This window comes from Coturnix japonica, chromosome 11, assembly GCF_054131305.1.
Source record: "Coturnix japonica strain WE chromosome 11, WE-NBRP24, whole genome shotgun sequence".
Taxonomy (NCBI): Eukaryota; Metazoa; Chordata; class Aves; order Galliformes; family Phasianidae; genus Coturnix; species Coturnix japonica.
In genome coordinates this window covers 6,633,801-6,653,731 of record NC_140673.1, presented here as the reverse complement: position 1 = coordinate 6,653,731, position 19,931 = coordinate 6,633,801, and the positions used below count along the sequence as shown (strand labels likewise).

The 19,931-nt window shown below is 40.4% G+C and overlaps 1 protein-coding gene across 17 annotated transcripts in view; it reads right to left on the bottom strand.

Annotated features, from left to right (window-relative positions):
• Positions 1 to 383: 383 nt before the first annotated feature.
• The window catches only part of RC3H1 (ring finger and CCCH-type domains 1), a 52,649-nt gene continuing 33,101 nt past the window's right edge, over positions 384 to 19,931 (bottom strand). For 4 of the 17 annotated variants that reach the window (XM_015869548.3, XM_015869553.3, XM_015869550.3 and 1 more), the window contains exons 10-20: positions 18,248 to 18,532; positions 17,746 to 17,963; positions 15,878 to 16,251; positions 15,349 to 15,480; positions 14,584 to 14,754; positions 13,165 to 13,375; positions 12,658 to 12,748; positions 12,391 to 12,526; positions 10,365 to 10,535; positions 9,633 to 9,748; positions 384 to 8,506 (exon numbers count right to left, since the gene is read on the bottom strand). In XM_015869548.3, coding sequence (XP_015725034.1) covers positions 8,353 to 8,506; positions 9,633 to 9,748; positions 10,365 to 10,535; positions 12,391 to 12,526; positions 12,658 to 12,748; positions 13,165 to 13,375; positions 14,584 to 14,754; positions 15,349 to 15,480; positions 15,878 to 16,251; positions 17,746 to 17,963; positions 18,248 to 18,532 — 2,059 coding nt within the window. In that variant the 3' untranslated portion in view covers positions 384 to 8,352. The remainder of the gene's footprint in view (positions 8,507 to 9,632; positions 9,749 to 10,364; positions 10,536 to 12,390; positions 12,527 to 12,657; positions 12,749 to 13,164; positions 13,376 to 14,583; positions 14,755 to 15,348; positions 15,481 to 15,877; positions 16,252 to 17,745; positions 17,964 to 18,247; positions 18,533 to 19,931) is intronic. The other 13 variants (XM_015869557.3, XM_085510939.1, XM_015869555.3 and 10 more) reach the window with 11 other exon arrangements.

Genomic DNA, 19,931 nt, shown 5'->3' with positions numbered 1-19,931 from the left:
CATCGCCTGCAGAAACACCCAGTTTCCACACGATTGCTCACCAAATACAACTCTCTTTATAGGAACTGAGTATCTCAAGCGACCCAGTGAGAGAGGCCAGCTGTGTGACTGCCCTAAAGGCAGAAGGGACAGCATTTGGTGCTCACCGCATGCTGGACCTCCAGTCAATTAGCAAAATGCATTATTTTGAACATCTTTTTCTTGTTGGAAGGAGCAACCTGGCTTGCAGGCAAGCAGAGAACAGACAGCCCATAGAAGCAGCCACTTCTCTGCTGCTCAGCATCTCCCATGCCCCAGCCCCAAGGAGAACCCACACACCATCAGGACATTGCACCCAGAGTTCAAAGAAATGCACATTCATCCGAGACAGAAAATGAGAGATATTTCAGTGTTCTCCATTACTTTATCATTTAATATAAATGCTGACAGAAAAGCAGATAAGACCTTGTAGACACTTCCATCTATTTACAGACCAAGTAGTGAATCACCACCTTTCCACCGGTTCAAGAGTTTGTTGGATCTGCAACTCAAAGGACTCTCAGACACTGTGTGGAAGCAAGGTGAGGCCAAGCCAGCTTGAACAGGGAGAAAAGCAAAGTGAAGAAGAGGAAAGGAAACAGCATTTCAACATATGGCTTTTTTTATGTCACCATCATGCACACACAATAGGTCTCCGCTTCCTTGCTCTTTAATACAAGTGACACTGTTGGCTCTGTAATTTAAGGAAGAAACAAGGAGACAAATACTGACTTTCAGACCTCTGGACCTTCCTTGCCTTTTGCCTCCTTCAGCGCGCTCCGTCCTACTGCAGCATAATGCCTGGCGGGCTGTTCTTTCCACTATAACAAGTCTATTGCAGGAGTAAAGACAGATACAGTGACCTCTTCTACTCCTTTAGTCATCTGGGTTTTCCCAAAAGGCAGCAAAGCATCTAATGTTTCAAGGAGAGGTATCACGGTGCCTTGCAGGCCCAGTGTGTGTACAAGGCTTCCAGCTTCCCCTGAACTTGCAAAGAATTCACTTTATGGAATTCTTCTCATATGCTCTACTCCATCTCTACTCCTATTGAAAGCGTTCCGACAGTTACACACAACACATAGTCACAAAACCACTCCAACAGCCAGCCAGCCACATAAGGCTTCAGAACTATTATTTCTTCGATGGGGAAGCAAAGCAGGAAAGGAAGAAAAACAGGGGGAGAAGAAAAGCAAGAAAAGAACCAGCTTGACAAATGGGAATAATGACGCTTTGTTCAGCATCGACTTATGAGAACAGCAGACAAAGAATTTCACTTATCCAAAAGCCTAAAGAAATAGTTCAAGAAATAGTTCATAACCTGACTCAACAAATCTCATGGTCTCCTTTTATTACCTAGACTATCCTCTTTATTTTTTGTTAAATATACCTCTGCAGGGCACAATCACATACAATCAATACGATTGGAAAATTACATGAGCTCTATCCCAAGCATATATGCACCAATGTTAAAAAGTTATTTAAAAAAACAAAAACCAAACAAACCAAAAAATAAACTCCACCCAAAAAGGTGATAATGACTGCAGTATGTCTCGGGGAGACTGGTACAGAACTAACAAGATCAACAAAAAAACAACCTAGGCTTAAAAAAATACAAGAGAAAAAGTCATCAATAGAGAAATCCCACAACTGGAAGCAGATATTTCCAAGAGGGAGTGGGAGCTGTTGCACTGACCATCCTGTAACTCTTCCTCCCTCTTCTCACGCATGCTTTGCCTCACCTCTTCCTCCCCATAGCAACAAATAGAATGGGGAAGGAGCTCCTGACACTATTCTACTGGGTATAGAAAACGGGGAAAACAATCAAGTTACAGCACAGTTGCTAAGCTGACTTCAAGGAAAGCTCCTCTTAGCACAGAGGCTGCTTACACAGCAAGCAAAGGCCAAAGGGGTTAATGGGAACTCCATAAAATTATAAAATCCAAGCCATTTGTTGTGCTAGATTTGCCCACGTTACAGCAGCTTCCTGCAGAAGGGGCTGTGGATAAAAGGGGCCAATTGTAAACTGTGTAGCAGCTGAGATGCAAACAGGGTTTCCACTCTGTTGCTTTATACATTTATAAAGTGCTGCTACCAAGTTTCATTTTAAAAAGCTGGAAATAAAAGAGGTCAGTGCACAGGTCCAGTTGTGGGATTCATCCAGTACACAATCCGGTTTGGATGCCAAAGACTTGTGAGTACTGCCTGCCACAGAACTATTGATAAATCCATTGAACGTTACAAAGAAACAAATAATTTCTTAAACATCAAATACTCCACAAGGTCTGTTTTTCTCCTTACACATATATATGTATATTCTCTCCCATTCACATTTCATACGTGATCCCATTACCTGTAATGCATTGTGGTTTCTTTCAGACACACTGCACCACCTTGTTACTGCCGTTTTTACTAAGTTACTAAGCTACAAGGCATCCAGGTTTTATTACTATGGTCACAGCTTTCGAGCTTCTAATGACTGGGATGTTTCTGATGTAGAAAGAAGAGGATGCAGGAGAAAAATATAAATTGAAATTCCCATATGCTCTTTTTATTAGGAATTTTCAGGAAAACAAAACAACCCTGCACCCTCACAACTTATAATAGCATTCAGAGTTTCCACCACATGATGTTACTCTTGCCATAAAAAAATTAAATCAATCAATCACTATTCAGTTTGTTCTCCTTTACCTGCTAATCAAGGCTCTACCTGCACCACAAGAAGTGCCTCACACACCGTGACTACACTCAGCTGTTAGTTTCTCCTCCATACGTAAGAATAAAGACCATCTATTAACTAGGTAAAGGGACTTGGCTGGGATAACATTCCCCCAAATTGCTTACTTACATAACTTGAGCTGATTTACTCTTCAGCCTCTTTCTTCCTCCTTTCAATAGGAATTAATGCACTTGGTAACAGGTGAGTGTGGAAAACAGAATCCCCAATGAAGTGTTTGACATTCCACTATGTTTGATCTGAGAAAGAGATCAATCTGTGCTACACAGACTGTGTGCTCAGGGACCACAAGCAGCAGCCATCCGAGTTCTAGTGCCAAGGTCCGAACTCACTCTCCTCAAATTCAGACTTTATACAAGCAAGGCAGAAGGTCTTTCCAATTCACATCTTGAGACAACTCAAGAACTTTGCTTCCTTTTTTTTTTTTTTTTCCCCAGGGAAATCAATCTGTTGTCATACAAAAGATTAAGCTGCTGACACTATTGATCCTTTTTTTTTGTTTTAAGCTCAGAGTAGGAAGTGATGCTTTGTAAAAATGAACCAAATCCAAATATCCAAGACTACAAATACTTCATATTCACATGGACACACACAGAACTTGCATGCTGCTGATACGGGTTTTCTTTGTTTCCCACTTCAGAACAGGGAAGATGAGTCAGCACTCCTGCTGCTGAGCCTCCTGACTATCAGTTCTGAACTTGTTGGACCATACGAGTAGGTGTGAAATACCTAGGTTATACTGCGGTCCTTTGGGAAACTATCTTGTAGTTTGCTTCCTTATAGCTCAGATTAGAAGTGGAAATGGCAGAGAGGAGTTACGCTCCTCACAGATCTCTCTCTGAACCCAAATACCTGAGTGACAGTCTGTAAGAATTTCAGGTAGATCAAGGAAGGGAAATGCAAGTGAACTTACACTACTGCCAGTGAGAAGTCTCCTTCCTAGTCCTTTCTAAAAGGATTTTGCCTCATTCTTGCTGTCATGAAACAATGTAGTCATATGGGTTTGCTTCCTACTCATCTGATTTAATGCTAGCTTGACGTATCTTTTCAGTTCCAAAGGGTTCAATAGTCGCATTTGTAGCACAGATTTATCTTTTACTGAAAATAAAGATAATTTAAATCAGTATTCAAGTCAATTTAAACTTAAACAAGTCTTCTACAATTATACAATGTTTCTGCTTCTTTTCCCACTCTAAATGAGCCACTTGAGCAGTTGGGAGAGCACGCAAGAGACAAAACATGTCAGAATACCCGAGATACATCTCAGTACATCGCAAATTGTTTGACTACATGGAATGATTTTCCACAATACAATGCATGGATAAGGCTTGACAATTGTTAAGATTTAAAAATCTCTATTAGGATAATACAGTCAACTCACAAAACCCTACAAAGTTTTGACAATCAAATGGCTACACCAGGGAAAAATAAAAGTGTAAAGCACAAGTCTTTGGCTCTCCTTTAAAGAAAAACAGCAGTTTACCATGTTTATACAGATCCCTCGTTTGCCTACCAGTAGGGGCAATATCACATTTGTGCATCACTGAGTAATAACACCATTAGAAAAGGCAACTTCACAGAAGTTATTGGCTAAGCGAATTCATTTGAATGCTCTGTTTTGAGGCAGCAAGCTGTCACTGTTACACAACCAGGGAGGGTGAACGGGCAAGCCAAGAAGGAAAGAAAGGAAGGTATGGACAAGAGGCAGAGAATGAGGCTTGAAAGAAACTAGACAGAAAAGAAATTGAGGGGAAAGAAAGGGGACAACAGTATTCCAAGTTTTGAAAGGTGCTCTGATATTAAGAAAAAAAAGTGCTATTCTAACATGGGACAGGATACAATAACATACAAAAGGAACAGAAAAAAAGTATAGATTTTTCCTATATAGCGAACTAGGGCATAGGAGAAGATGCAGTGATGTTTACAAGAGAAGAAGGAAAATGATGTTACTTCTACATTAGCTGAATCACTGACATGCTGAAGCTTAACCTGCCAACTGAAGCTTCCCATTTTTTGCGGGGAAGGGAAGGTTGTCCAGGCTGGAGCTGAAACCTGGGTATCGGCGACTGTCCAAAGGCATCTACTGCAGGAGAAAATCCGACCTACCTATGAAATGGTGCTCTTAACACCATTGTAATACTGCTTATTCTTGCTTTAAGTAGGAGGACTAAACTGCTTTACAAATGAGACCAGCTTCACGGAGGTGGGACAGTATTCCTGTACAACTGGGGCCACGATGGGGTATAGAGTTGTTCCAAGAAATTTCACTCTCTGGTTACATATGTAACTGCCAGTGTCTCCACTGTATGTACAACTACCTGCTCTCCCAGGTTTTTTTTTTCCATAAGAAGTGAAAATTTCAGGTGCAGCCTTCAGAAAGAATTAAAAGCATGCACTACACATTGCTGTTCGACTGTTTCATCAACCAAGCTTTTCCAGAGAAACAAGGAAAGGGGCAAGAGGAGGGGGGAAATAACAGAAATCAATATTGCTGGTAGATATTAAACAAACTATTTAACAAGCCAAACTATAATACTGGGCAAAGAGGCCATTCACCTGGACACACTGATCACAACAAGGACACTACGCACAAAGTACAGCACGGAGAGCTGGACACAGGAGAAGTAACAACAGTAAGGCCTCCCTTCTAATCCACGTTTTGGAAGCATTTGCTGAATGTAGGCCAGCAGAGGTGACCTGAAAGATTTACTGCTAATGGAATACCTCCAAGGAGCAAAAGCAAAGAGAAGACAAAGAGTAATTCCTAATGTGGAAAAGCAACTAGCTGGCACAAGGAATAAAAGGTAAAAGAAAGTTCTCTGCTCCTCCAGATTTTCTTACTAGTGTTGAAAAGGAAACTGTAGTTCCAAACATGTCATAACCGTTCCTGAACATTCAGTTCACATTAAAATTATTGCAGCAAACAAAAGATACCTTCTGGGCTTGTCCTCCTGGGTGAGAATATTGCACTAATTATCTCAACAAAAGCAAGCTCCCTGTGTTGATAAAGACACGGAAGGAAGAAGTACACTAATTAAAACCAAGGAAGAGCAGGCTGACCTGATGGTGGAGCTCTGCGCTTGGGAACGGAAGGACACAGCGCCGTGCTGTGTCAGCTGGATGCCAAGCACACAGCCAGGAAACATGCAGCTCCTCACCATGCTCAGAGCAGAGAAGGGAGGAACAGACCTACCAGGCTCTAAACTGCATCAGCCTCTCTCTGCTCTATGCTAAGAAAATGCTGCTAGGCTTGAAGTAGGAGATGTGGATGGATGGGGGCTGGCAAAGTCAAAGCGCTAAGATGGATCTTTACCAAAAGTTAAGAGGGGTTTAAAAAAATAAAAGCATGCTTTAAAACTACTGCTGGCAGTTAAAGAGGCTAAAGCTCAACTAAGAGCAAAATAAATATGCGTGAAGATATGGAGAACGTGGGTGCATGCTGAGAAATGCCTTTATTTTCACTCAGTGCTTCTACCTCCCAGATATCTGATCACAACAGCTGCGCTCATGCGAAAAAATTCTTAAAACATACCCAATATATATACAGATATAACTATGTATATATGTATATATATATATTTATATATAAATTTTTATTTAAATAAAAAAGAAAGCTCGAATCCCAAGCCAATATGTGTATCAAATCCTTGACCAGCCAGGTCTGTAGGGCATAATCAAATTCAATGTGAAATAGTATACAAACGCGGTGCCTTGACTGGGCAAATTAAATAATTGCTACTCAAAAGAGTCTTCTGTTTGGACTCTCCTACTGGTAGGCAATAGTGGGACTGTATCCCCTCCCACCCCCCATATTTTGTTTTATTTAACAGTATGATGAATGCAAAGCTTAGCCCAAGGTTGCTATGACCTCAGCAGGAGTTAAGGTTAAGGAAAAAACAAACAAACAAACAAGAAAATTATTAACTCTTGCTTTACCCAACCAAAGCAATGCAGTAATTTATTACATAACCAGTGCTTTCTGATTTAGTAGTCTAACCCAGAAAGAAAAAAAACGAGAACAGGCCAAGAAGGTGCAGAGGGAGCAGCACTTAAAAAATCAACCTCCATAGAGTTCTTCATATGCAGGGTGTCACCACAGCGCATGCCAATAAGGTCAAAAAATGTGCAGCAAGAATAAGTCCCTTGTTTCTTTAAAGAAAACAGATCTAGAGATGCTTATGGTTCCCCTCCAGCTCATGCTTACAAAGCATCTAGTAGAAGAAGTAGCACACCAGGTCTCTCAAACCAAATTTACTTTCCACCATAACTGATAGGATCAATACTGCACCTGACATGGAACTTTTGATGCAGCTTTTCTCCTATAAAATATGCAACTGGGAAGGATTCAGTGCAGCAGAGACAGGCAAACTGCAAATTGATTCTGAGATGTGTGACATACAGACCCTAAGAAATGGGAACTTTAAGAGAGAAAAAACAATTCTCCTCTGTTTTTGAGAGACTACTGCTGCTGGTGTGCGCAAACCAAAGATGACCAACTCTGTCAGTGAAAGGCAGGCAAAACAGCAACACAATTAAACATCCGATGTGCCACTGAACAGCAAAAAATAATCAGGTCGTAGAAGAAATTATTATATGTTTGATAATAAAATAACAGTGAGGGAATAACAAAGGCAAGAATTGCTGAGAGGGAGGTGCACACAAGATCTGTTTCAGAAAGCAGAGAGGTCAGTGAGTCCCTCTGCACTAACCTCACTGTACACACTTCAGGTTTCTTTTAAAAGCATATGAGTGGGGAAAAAACAACCAACCTAAAAAATAACCTAGCACTGGGTGACCAAATACAGACCAACAGTTCATCTGTAGTTAACAGATGATAATCCTTCCTGCAACTGCCCAGCCTTATATTCTCCCTGCTTGCTGTTTCTAGAGACCTTGCCTCACTAAAGCTGCACAACCTTCACTTGTTAACTCAGCCTCTCTACCATGAGACTCAGCTAAACAGCTTCAGAAACACCCATGCTGTAGTATATCTGTCTGCACAAGCTGGAATCAGCTCCTACAAACAAGGGGAGAAATTGTTCTACAAATTCAATTTGCTGCACATCTTCTGACACTGCAATTCAGAGCTACTCCACTGCCCTCATTCCTTGTTTACTTTTAGATCATACAAAGGAAATGACTAGGTTGTTTTTATTTGTCGAGAAATTAAAGTGATAAGGAATTATGCACTGGGTATGTAATAATACAAAAAAAAAAAAAAAAAAAAGAAAAAACCTACTTCATTAAGATCATACAATTAATCAAACAGAGTATATATATAATATCTTTTTTTTTTAAGCCCTGGGACCCAAGGCGTCCGAAGTTATTAAAATAAAGTTCATTCACAGAACAAAAACAAATTTAATTTGAATTGCTTGCAGATACTGCTAATTTTCATATTTTTTTTTAATTAAAAAATGCGTTAATGTGAACTATGTGCAGGATTTGTTTCTAGTATTTGTGTTTGTGCACATTGCCTCTGGACCTGCTGCTCTGCTACGGCTGTTGCTCCTGGGTTTCTCCAATCACTCCTGGAATAAAACGTGATGGAAGCTACCAATGCCCCAGCAAAAGGAATTCTGGGGTACGCTGGCCTCACTTCATGGAGCAGATGTGGGTGTAACACCCATTCTCTGGGAGTCTTGGTTGTCTCCTCCTCCCTCCGGGTCCTCGGACAGGCTGAGAGATGCTGCCTTGTTTGACAGGAGGCTGATGTTTTCTTGTGTCAAGGCTGATCCATTTGGAACATCGCTGCTGAAAAAGTCGTGAGGAGAAAGGGGATGAAATGAAGAGGAGTAATTACTGAGCTTTGAAAGTTAATGTGAAAAGATTTCAGTACTTGTTGCAGCACCTCAAAAAGCAGTTCTGAACACATGTAAACACGAGCCCCATACAACGAATAGGTTGCCTGCTACGCTTCAGATCTCATCAAAAAGATATAAGACTATATGAAAACAAATAAAACCAAATGCCGTTAGTATTCTAGGTAAGTTCTGCATGATACACACATTCATTCTAGAATATTTAACACACATGGAGGTATGGAAGTTGTTTCAAATTCATTACTTTCAGGGTTTCATACTGAAATTGCGACTGAAATAGTTTCCCTTCAGAGGTCTCAGGTCTAATTGTTCAAAGGAGAGCAAAGAGTGGCTATAAGAAGCGTGGACTTCAGAAACTACTGCAAAGGATACATTTGCTGAATTAATAACACTTTCAGAATAAATATGCAGATTCTGAACCACCTGCATGAAGTAATGTAGCCTTGACACAACGAAGCATCAGCAGCATTTGAGCCTTTCTGAAAACATCCGAATATCTGCAGATACTTGTAGCTAATGAAAATAGTCACTGCAGATTTCCCAGCACTGCAGGCCAACAACTTATGTCAACTGAGTATCAAACTAATCCCAGAATCTACATCTAAAAAGAAATTACTGTTTTCTAATAAAAATAAACTTGGTTACAAAGCTATGTACCTTTCTAGACAATATTAACATTACAAACTTTACCGGGATAGAATAACTTCCCCCTCAGACTTGGAACATTTTTTTGAAACTAAATCAGCAGATAAAGATTTGTTCTATGCTCACTGTGTATCTCCCACTCCTTCCTATTCATCATCCAATATTGACTAGAGGGACTTCTGGCCTGAAAAACATAGCAGTTTTGTACTATTTGTACTATCTTACAGTTAGATACCCATCAGTTCAGATGGCCCTTAATTCACACTTTCACTATAAAAACTGGATTAGTACAACCTTTTCCTAGCAGCTGCTTCCATATCAGAAACACGAGGCAAGGGGTGTTTATTTATATGTCTAACCCCAATTAAGCCATTCCCATGTTGTGCAAAGAAAGCTTGTAGCACTCATGTTACCTGAATGCCAGTGCGAGGTCCTCAGCTGGAACCTTGCTTTGTGGTTCTAATTGTCCATTTTCTGTCTGTTTAGTGGTGCCCAGTTTGTTTTTAATATCCAGTGAAGACTGGCTTTCCTTTAAAAAAAAAAAAGGGGGTGGGGGAGGAGAGAAGAAATAACTCTAACATGGTGTTAAAAGAACTTGAGACTTTGTTCTTTGGGACCAATGATGAAAGCCTGTAAACTGGAGTTGCACAGTGTAGCCCGCAAAAGCCATGAGACAAGAAAAGAAACTTGGTAAGATACTCTCATCACCTCAGGATGCAGTACTTCCTGAAAGGGAGGGATAATTCTTGTAACAACACACAAAGACCATAGACTGTAACAGCACACAGAGCACTGAGCACTAGGCTACACCTGCAGGAGATGTTTTCTGTACTAAAGTGATTTATGCAACTCATAGCACAGTAATCTTGGAGACAATTCATATTTTCGACAAATCCAGTGCCACACTTATTTTCAAACAGCAACAAAACAAAAGCAGAGTATTTTAAGGTGGCTCAAATTCAAATCCTTTACAGAGAATTGTGAAACTTCTCTGGAGGTTTCAAAGAATCAAGAGGTGAAGAGGGAGATGGGTGACTCCAGCTGTTGGCAGCCAGCAGAGAGCCATTGTGCTGAGGTGAAAGGGCTGCAGGCAGCTGCACAGCCCTCCACCCCACCTCTCTGCCTCCCACCCCCACAGCACTCACCATGCTCAGCTCCCGGGTTCTCTTCCCAATTTCCCTTTCCACCTGGTGTAGCTCCAAGCTCAGCTGTTCACTTGAGATCATCCCAGGCCACTTGGGAGGTGGGGGTGGGGGCTGTGGTTGGCCTGCCAGGGTAGTCGCCTCCCTCTGCAACAGCAGCCTGTTACTAACAGCCTAAATGCATAAAGCCAAGCACATACACAACTGAGCACATGGCACACCAAGCACAAAAAGGGCACTAGGCCATAACTCTGGAGTATTGTTTATTGATAAAACCAAGGCCTTCTTGCTCCATACTTAACATACTGAAATAACTTCAGACATCTTCTACATATAGACATAAAGCAAAAGAGCAAAAACTCTTTTGTGAGCTACTTGTTGAGTAAAAGGTAAGAGCAGATACATAACCCTGCTGCTTTAAGTGGAGAATTTATCACAGCTCTATGTTAAGAGTTCAGAGTATATCTAAAATTATGGCATAATATGTCACTCTCTACTGACTCAGATAAGGAAGGACAGAATAGAGAGGATCAGAAGACTGTAGTCACAGGTTACCAGCAGCCATCTTAAAAGCAGTAACCATGTCAGCCATTCCAAAAATATGGTAATATCTGGGAATGAGTTCCCTGAGTTTGTGCTCTGCATTTTAACACAGAGAACTGCACCATCTAGTCACAGCCAAGCATATGGCAGGTCTACAAGTAGAAGTGCACATTAATTTGACAAAAGAGCAGGATAGTCTAGTTATTTATGCTCAGACTTGAATTTTAGTGACTGTGACAACCAGTTAACAGGCAAATTATAAAGCTTCCTGTGTATCGAATACATACAACTGGAAAGCTGCTGTTACCCATAATAACCTGTGAGTTCCAACAAATCCATACTATGGTAAAATCAAAGTTTAAACTCAACTATGTAGGATTTAAACTGACACAACTGCAGTAACAGTGAGGAGGAGAGACAGGCCACTTCAGGTTTTTGAGAACTCCCCAATACTCCTCCATTATGGCAAAAGTAGACATGCAAGATTTTAAACAATCTCTTCTCGTTTCCAAACAAGAGCACAAGAACACAAATTACTTTTCAAGTACCTAAAAAATACACGCTTCTTGTAACTGCTGCTGCCACTTCAAATTTGTCAGCTATTATGAGAAATCAGCAATAATCCTTCTGACTTAACACAAGTTCTCACATAACCAAAGCTTCAGTAGAAGCTGCTACCCACTCACTACTTATAGCAATTCTTCCTGCAAATACAATTGATATGAAGAACACAGAATAGTTTTCTAGTGTTTTCTGAAGAGTTTTACTGATTTTTCCCCCACAACTTATTAAGAAAATGAAACAAACAACTGAAAGATTTGCTATCTCATTACACCTTGATATTTCTCCTCTTTCAATCAACCAAAATATGAACAAAAATTTCCATATTAATTCCTTATTTCCTTATTAATTCCTTTACAAACACAGACCCCCCATGTTACTTTATGTTGCAAATGACAACATTTCCTCTAAAAGGAGACAAAATATTAAGCTTTAATTTTTTCAGCTAACTGTACTTAATTTTCACTTTTGTGGCTTGTGCTACTTAGGAAGAAACAGGTACAACACAAAGCCAAACATGAAACAGATGAAGGTCACACAGCTGTCTGCACATCAAATCAGACATTTTCAGTGCCAGAAGCCAAGAGGAACAAATAACCACTTCAAAAAAAAAAAAAAAAAGGTTTGCCTCTGAATGAACAGAGAGGGGGAGTGAGAGAGATAATGAAAGCAAACACGAATGAGCACAGAGTGCAGATTCAAGTACGGTGTTGATTTGCTTAATGCGAAGTCCAGGGAAGTTTCTGCTGCTAAGCAAAGAAGTTTACACTTCTACCACAGTCCTGATGTCTATCATCAGAGAATTAATAATAACAATGAGTATCGTTAAAGAGAGAAGGACCATCAACATACAAAAAGCAGCTCTGTTAGCTTCATCTCTCTCTCCCTACCACTTCTCATCACCCTTACAAATGTTGGTACCAACCTCTAGTCCTCTCATTTGTGTCTGCTGGCTGATCTGATGGTCCACTTGCTGCAGCTCCATGCGCAGCTGTTGCTCTCGCTCAGCTGAGGGCAACTGTTTTCCATGACCAGCCACATCTGACATGGACAGTCTCTCCCTTTGGGATCAGAAAAACAATGAGAAATAAGGAGACTTTAAAAATAATAATAATTAATTGAGCTGGTACAGAAGAAAAGAGATAAAAAGATCATAGAAAAAGGCAGAAAAAAAAAAGTAAACAATTCCTACCTGTCATTGAAACGTCCCTGAGAAGGTATATTTTGATGGGGAGAATATGGAGAGCCTCCCCAGCCTCCATGAGTTCCATAAGGACTGTAGTCTGCCAGCAAACAAGGAAAACAAATCAAATTGCAACCTACAAAACTATCACTTAAATAATTCAGCTAACTCATGCCTGAGAAAGCAGCTAATTTTTAGATTCTACTGTAACAGCAGTAACCGCATCTCAGAGGGACCAGAAAAACAAATTACTTTTCCTGTATCAGTGTCAACAAGTTACCTACACACATTCTGTGCGTGAATAAATCTGTCCTTGGAACAGGAAGAAGCAGAAGGCTTTTTATCTGGGTGTCTCAGTCTCCCATAGAGAGAAAATAGTTACGTTGTGAACATAACATACATCTTAACTATATTTCTGAGGCAAGAAAAGTTCACAGAGGCAGTCTTCAGCTTGTACTATACCAGAGCACTGAAGAAAAGAGCGACAACCATCAAAATCCCAGAGCACGTACGCACCTGAAATGATTGATTTGGTGGAAGCTCCCTGAACCGCCATGGCCTGAATGGGACCAGAATTCTGGTACATCGCTTTGGAAGTACGAGAGATGGCCCCAAATCTCGACACAGTTGGTCGGTCTCCAAATGGAATGAGGTCATCATCACCAGCCTCTGCTGCTCTTCTCTGCATGTCTAATCGTTGGTCACGCATGGCTTTACTATCCACGTTCTAGACAAGATACGGGAAAGAAGAATTTAATCAGAAGAGAGCAAAAATACGCTTCTTTTAAAACAAGCTGGTACCACTACAGTAAGGTTTCTCTCCTATTCTGGTTCTTCATCCTTCAAATAGCCTTTCTGTTCTGCAGTTTGTATCTCCACTGCTTAGGGTTTGCATATCATTAATAGCCTAACTTAACATGTTCACTACCACCAATGCGAAATAGTTGCATGATTGTGAGCAAACCAAGAAAAGAGAGCAGGAGCCAAAGGAAGACAGACAAGGTTTAATGGGACAAGCTGAGAAGAACTAGAGAATAATATCAAGGAGGAGATCAGTAGGCATCACTGAGGAATACACACTCCTTCCACAGACCACAAGGAATTCCTCTGAAGCCCAGAGTTAAGCCCTTTATCATCTAACAGCCTGCAGAACTGGAGTCAGTCAGTAAAACACTTACTCGGACACATACAATACATCTCTCCATAGTCAGTGCAAGCTTTCAGTGAGGAGAGGATTGCTGGAAACTGACGAGGTAACAGAGCTATGCAGGAATAAAGGGATGAAAGTAGAAATCACAGCTGAGCTGGAAACTAAAGAAACGTAACATGCTAAAAGACGCATTTAAGCATCAGCTGCATGAAGTAAGATCATATGCAGTCACAGCATCAGTGAAGAACTGCAAACACAGAGCAATGAACTGTGCTCAAGATGAATCAGACTAGTGTTGTGACTACACTTCTGAAAAATTTCAAGCAAATTTAGAGCATTCTTGTGGTCACAACATCCCAGAAAATCAAATAGAATCTAATAATACTGTTGAGAGCAGTCACAATCACCATAAATGGAATTAATAACACACAAAGTTATGGTAGCTTCCTATTACAGAGAAGAGGAAGCAACAGATGGATATGTCTAATTAACAAGCTGCCTGTAGAGTCATTTTTAGATTTCAAGTAAGCATAAAGAACAGTTAACTGCAGAGCAGTTAGCCTGCATCTATATCCAGAACTTTAAAGCAGTAATGCAGACATAGGAGTGCTTATAACCTCAAAAGCAGAACACTCTGTTCACTTGCAAATACATTCTTTCACTATGTTGCGCTTTTGAGCTTAAAAGTCCTCCACAAGTACCGACATCAACCTGGAGAGCAAAGAGTCCTTCCCAGCCTAGAGAAGCATTAGCTTTTCTTTGGTGTTCCCCTAATCTCTACATACCGCCATCTCCACACTCCTTGCTGCCACGACATCTTTGGGTTTTGCATCTTTGGTTCCAATGTAGGAGCCGATGGTGTCACAGGACCAGGGAGAGTACTGGCTGTAGTCATTTCCTTTGTATTTCCCAGCTACCTTCAGGTCTTCATCTAAGTACTGTACAAAAACAAAGATCTGGTCCTGTCAGTAAGGAGAAGATGCAGCTTCACAGCCACAGCTGATTAGCTCAACAGCAGTGAACTTAAAAAACACCATCAGATTTTTTGTATTATTATTTTTTTAATTGAATGCATTTGGAGTTGGGCCACAAAAGGCAGAAGACATATCAAATCTTGATTGGCTGGTAACAATTCCAGCACCAACTGTTCACTTGCTCAGTACGAGAGTGATATATTTTAACCTTGGTTTAAGAAAACAAATGATACCAAAAAAAGCCCCAAACTGCTAGGTAACTCTAAACTTGTTGGGAATGAACAAAGCCAAGTTTAGTGACTGCGAAGTCTGACTACTTCAATTAATAATAGCTTGATTTAATTCTCTTGGTGCCACCTACAGCTGACCATTACAGATCAGTGGTAGATCACAGAATAGCCAGTCATTCCAGAGATCATATTACAAGGGTTTCCCACCTGCAATACAAGATACTCTCTCCACAACATTTTTCAAGATGGTATTGTTCTAGTTTTCTTGTTACTGTCACTTGTCAGCTCACACGAAAAAAACATCAGAACATTTTCTAATCATATTCACAAGTAAAAATATTCTTACCTCCTCTGAATGAAAAGGATGAGGCAAGGTTGGAGAAGGTGCAAAAGGAGGTGGGGAAATAACCTTCCTCTCCTCTAATTGTGCCATGATCTCTTTCCTTCGTCGGTGAAGTTCATCCAGGCTGGGGTGAGGCTGAAATTAAGACAGGAATACATTACAAAACTTCTGAAGCATTAACAACATGCTAAATCACTAATTTAGAAAATGCTGTTTTATCCAAGCAAGAGAAGGCAGCTCTATGTTAAAAGAAATGGATAATCACAATACTTACGTTCCTCAAGCTCTAAACAGTAAACTGCTTTTTACACACTAACATCATTACAATCACCAAGCTGGCCGATAATAAACTGCCTTCTGGTTTTTTCATCAGCTTCACACCAAATTCTCCAATTTATTTTTAATTATTATTATTATTTTAAATTCCTCACATAAACCACAACCTTACTTGGAAAAAAAAAAAATCAATTTCTCAACTAGTTTGTATTTTCTCTCTGGGAACAACTTCAAAAACACATTAGGAATACCATACCCGGTGGCAGGAAGGTCTGATCTGACTGAGATGGGGAGCCACTGGGCAATAACTCTCTGTTTGTGGGTATCTGTCCCTGGATTCAGGTACGTAGGAGGGTACAGCTGCTTGTGGAATTTCAATGGGTACAGGGCTTCCTCGGACCATCTCCTCTCGCTGATATGGCTGGACAGGGGGGTACACACGGCGGCTGTCGTAGTGCGGGGGATATATGGGTTGTCCCATCGGAGGATATTGCTGAGGCTGTGTGTACTGGGGGCTCACCACACGATCCTGAAGGTAGGGAGCATAATGGTCTAAATAAGGTGGACCAGGTTCTGGAGCTGATGGAGGAGGTCGCACAAAGCGAGACATGGTTTGAGGATAGTAAACTCCTGAATTTAGGCAAGAAAAAGACAAACAAGGTAGAGAATGAAATTATTACAGTTGTTCATAAAAGTGGGCTGATTCAAACACTGCAGTTTACAAGTATCATGAACAGTGATATAAATTAATACGCATTTACTGTTTGCCACCACTGTCTAACAGGTATTTCTACTCAAGAATTAACCACTTCAGAAAACCCTAGAGAAGCAGGAGCTGATCCAAAGCACAAGTGACAGCAAGATGTAAAGATTACTGTAGCTGAAGAAAAGGCAGTGAGATCGAGCCCACCACAGGTTCCACAGCACACTAACCAGAATTAATTCACTAGGATGTCTCTCTATTTACCTGAATGTTTTTATATAGAGAGCTAAAAGCAAAAGGAAGATCATTTTGTATGCCTCTATCTGTGCAACTAAAAACTCAGTTTGCCCCAACACATCAGTCATTGCCTGCATAAACAGGGATTAATGAGGTTTTTAAAGTTAATTATTCAAATATTTGCTCTACCTCTTGAGAAACAGAAGCAAATTTCAGTACTGTGAACCACCAAAGACCTCTTAAAATTACATTTGTTAGTTACCTGAATGTTTCAGGTAATTGATCTGAGATTCCTGGATTATTTACAAATGCATATGGACAGGGGACACATCACTAACTGAGCACATTCAACTTTGTCATGCATTGGCATGCAAAAATCAAATACAAGCTTCCTATTCCCCCAAATGCTTCCCTCCACTCCTTCCTAGAGCTTCTTTCCACTTCCATTAGTCACATTCTTTCTTTTTCTATGACATTATTTTCACTTTATTCCAGTTCTCTCTTCAATTTCTTCTTTCATGACAAGACTGATTCCTCATCTTGCTATAGCCGTAGGTTTGTGGGTTTATTTTTTGTAAATATCCTTCAATATTTTCTTTTTCCATTTGGTCTCTTTACACATATAACTCTTCCATTTCCTTTACTTTTCCTTTCCCATTATTCCCATTATTTTTTTTTACTATTGTTTTTTTTTTTTGCCCAGCTGTTCTCTAATTTCACTCACTTCTACCCATCATATGCATACGCATACATTTCTGAAATATTAACACAGCTTGCATTGAAGTATTTTATTTTATCCCTCAGGAATAAACCCCTCTGCTGTTTAAACATTACTTTCCATTTTCCCTGTATCAAATAGAATTCAGGGCTACCACATTAATTTACTGACCTGGCCAACTGTTTGGAAAAACTGAAGAAAGAGGGACTTACTACAGTGGACAAAAACCTCTAAAGCTCCTCAATCAAGACCTATGAAGTCTTGCAGGAGGTAGCTCACCAACTGCATTTGTACAGCATCTTGACACATCTATTTCCACTGTATTATACCATAATCACATTAATGCCTGAAGTCTATGTGATATGCAAAAAAAACCTAATTTGAAACATAAATAAACACCAAAGTGGGAAGAAAGAATAAAACTGATATGTAAATCAGAAGATAGAGAGCTTGGTCACAAACGTACCTTGCTGGTAGGGTGCTGGCTCAAATGGTGGGGCAGCTCCCCTGTGATCTTGATAAAAGATATCTGCTTGCTGAGTATTATACAACTGAGATCCACGAGGTACCATTTGCAACTGTTTTGTGACAGACACTGAAGGCAGATCTGTTGGTGCCCGAGCAGGCACAGGATGAGGGTTCACTGGTAAGGCAGAAATAGAGCTCTTGGAGACAGGTTCCAGCCTAAGAAGTAGAAAGGTGACATTGCCTATTAAAAGCTGATACAGTTCACAGGTACTCTGTCTATATTCCATCTTCTGAAGACTTGCATCATCTCCTCCAATTAAAATATAAGCAATCAGAGATGTAAAGCAATTCATTATTTTAGCTATAGTTTTCTACTGCACTCTACCACCACAAAACAAACAAGCAAACCATTCTGCTTCTTTTCTAGAGAGTGGGTTTACTTTGGTCTCTACTGCATGTTTACACAGGACACTTCAAACAATAGTTAAGAAGACCCGTACAAGTCAGGAGGGGATCCAGGGGCACTGCTACTCAGATGGTCCATCTTCCCTGGTTTCAGAGCAGCTTCGTAACTGGAGTCAGTCGTCCCTCGAGGAATAAGTTGTGTCACTGTGCTGCCAGTTGACACAATTCCATTTGGCAGAGCAGAGGTTTTCCTATTGGGCAAGTCCACTCCCCCTTCATCCGAGAGGATAGCTCCTGAAGGCAGGCCCACCTCATTCAGCTGGCCCAGGGAGGCACTCAGAGGTCTTCTTGGAACCAGACGCTTGTTCATTTTACGAAATCTTTGAAGAAAGAAGTTACACATCAAAAACTGAAACAAAATACTGAAAGGGTTTTCAAGATTTCTTTTTTCCCCCAAACACAGGTGGCACCAAAGCTTCAAGTTCGAAATTGTATTTCCTACTGGCTTGAGACGTTTATTATTAATACCTGAAAGACTAGAATTTTGCTGCAATTTGACGTGCTCATATCAATTTCAATCAAATGAACCAGTATCAGTCTCACCAAGTGTGGATTTTTTTATGACAACTACACCAAGAGCTCAGAAAACCTGAAATCTTCCCTCCTGCACATATATCCATTACAACTGTAATGAAGAAAATCAACCAAAAAACAAACACCACTTAAAATACCACCTGTAATAACAGAAGTTTCAAAACAAGAATCACAGGCTGCTGATGTCTATTTTATTTAGAGAATAAGCCAACAGCAGACAACTAAAGGAATCACAGAAGATAGATTATCTTTTACATAAGATGTATGACATAAAGCCAACATAAGTCCTTAGTGCCAAACTGCATCACCTTCATACTGATCTTGATATATCATGCCCTGTTACTATAGCAATATACAGCTGATACCACTTGCATGGTTTGATAAATGATTTCAGAGAAAAATCTCTAGACACAGTATAATGTCAAAATCCAACTGCTTCTGATAAGTCTGAACAAACAAGAGCCCTTTAACACTAGCAAAAAAAAAAACCAAAAACATCAGCAGACTGATGGTATTGGACTAACAAAGGGAACAAATTCCAGAGTTGAAGGTCCTCCACTAAACCTCCTGCCACCAGCTTAGATACAAGAACACAAGTAGGAGGGCACATCTGTTAGCCTGAGTGCTCACAGAGCAAGAGACTTTCTTATGTGTGAAGCCTTCACAGGGGTTAGATTGGATGAAGCAAACACTTCCGAGCAAAGTGAGATGGTAACACAAACAAAACAACACTTTAAATCCAGGCTATGTGGTAATGACAGCAGGCATTGTCCAGAACATATTAAAAGGAATAAACAGACAGATACTAACACGGTACAAGCACGCGAGGAGGGACAGACAGTTTAAGGCTTTCTAAAAACATGCTGCTTAGAAGTCATTCTGGCATTTCCTGCCAGCTGGAGACATGGAGGTGAGCTGAAGTGAGCTCCCCAGGCTGAGTGTATCACTTTACTTGGCCATTCTACTCAAAGCTAAACTGGTTTTCCCTGCAAAGCATCAGCACAGCATGTTCTGCCTGCCAATAACTTCTAGCCATCTCACTCACATTAGGTCTCTTAGAGGTGCAGTGCCTCCTAACTCCTGATCTTTTGAAGGTCTGCACATAACTTGCAAGAAGGAGACAGCTAATAATCCCTGCTCACTCATCTAGATCACAACAATACGCTTAAGAGGCAGACACACACA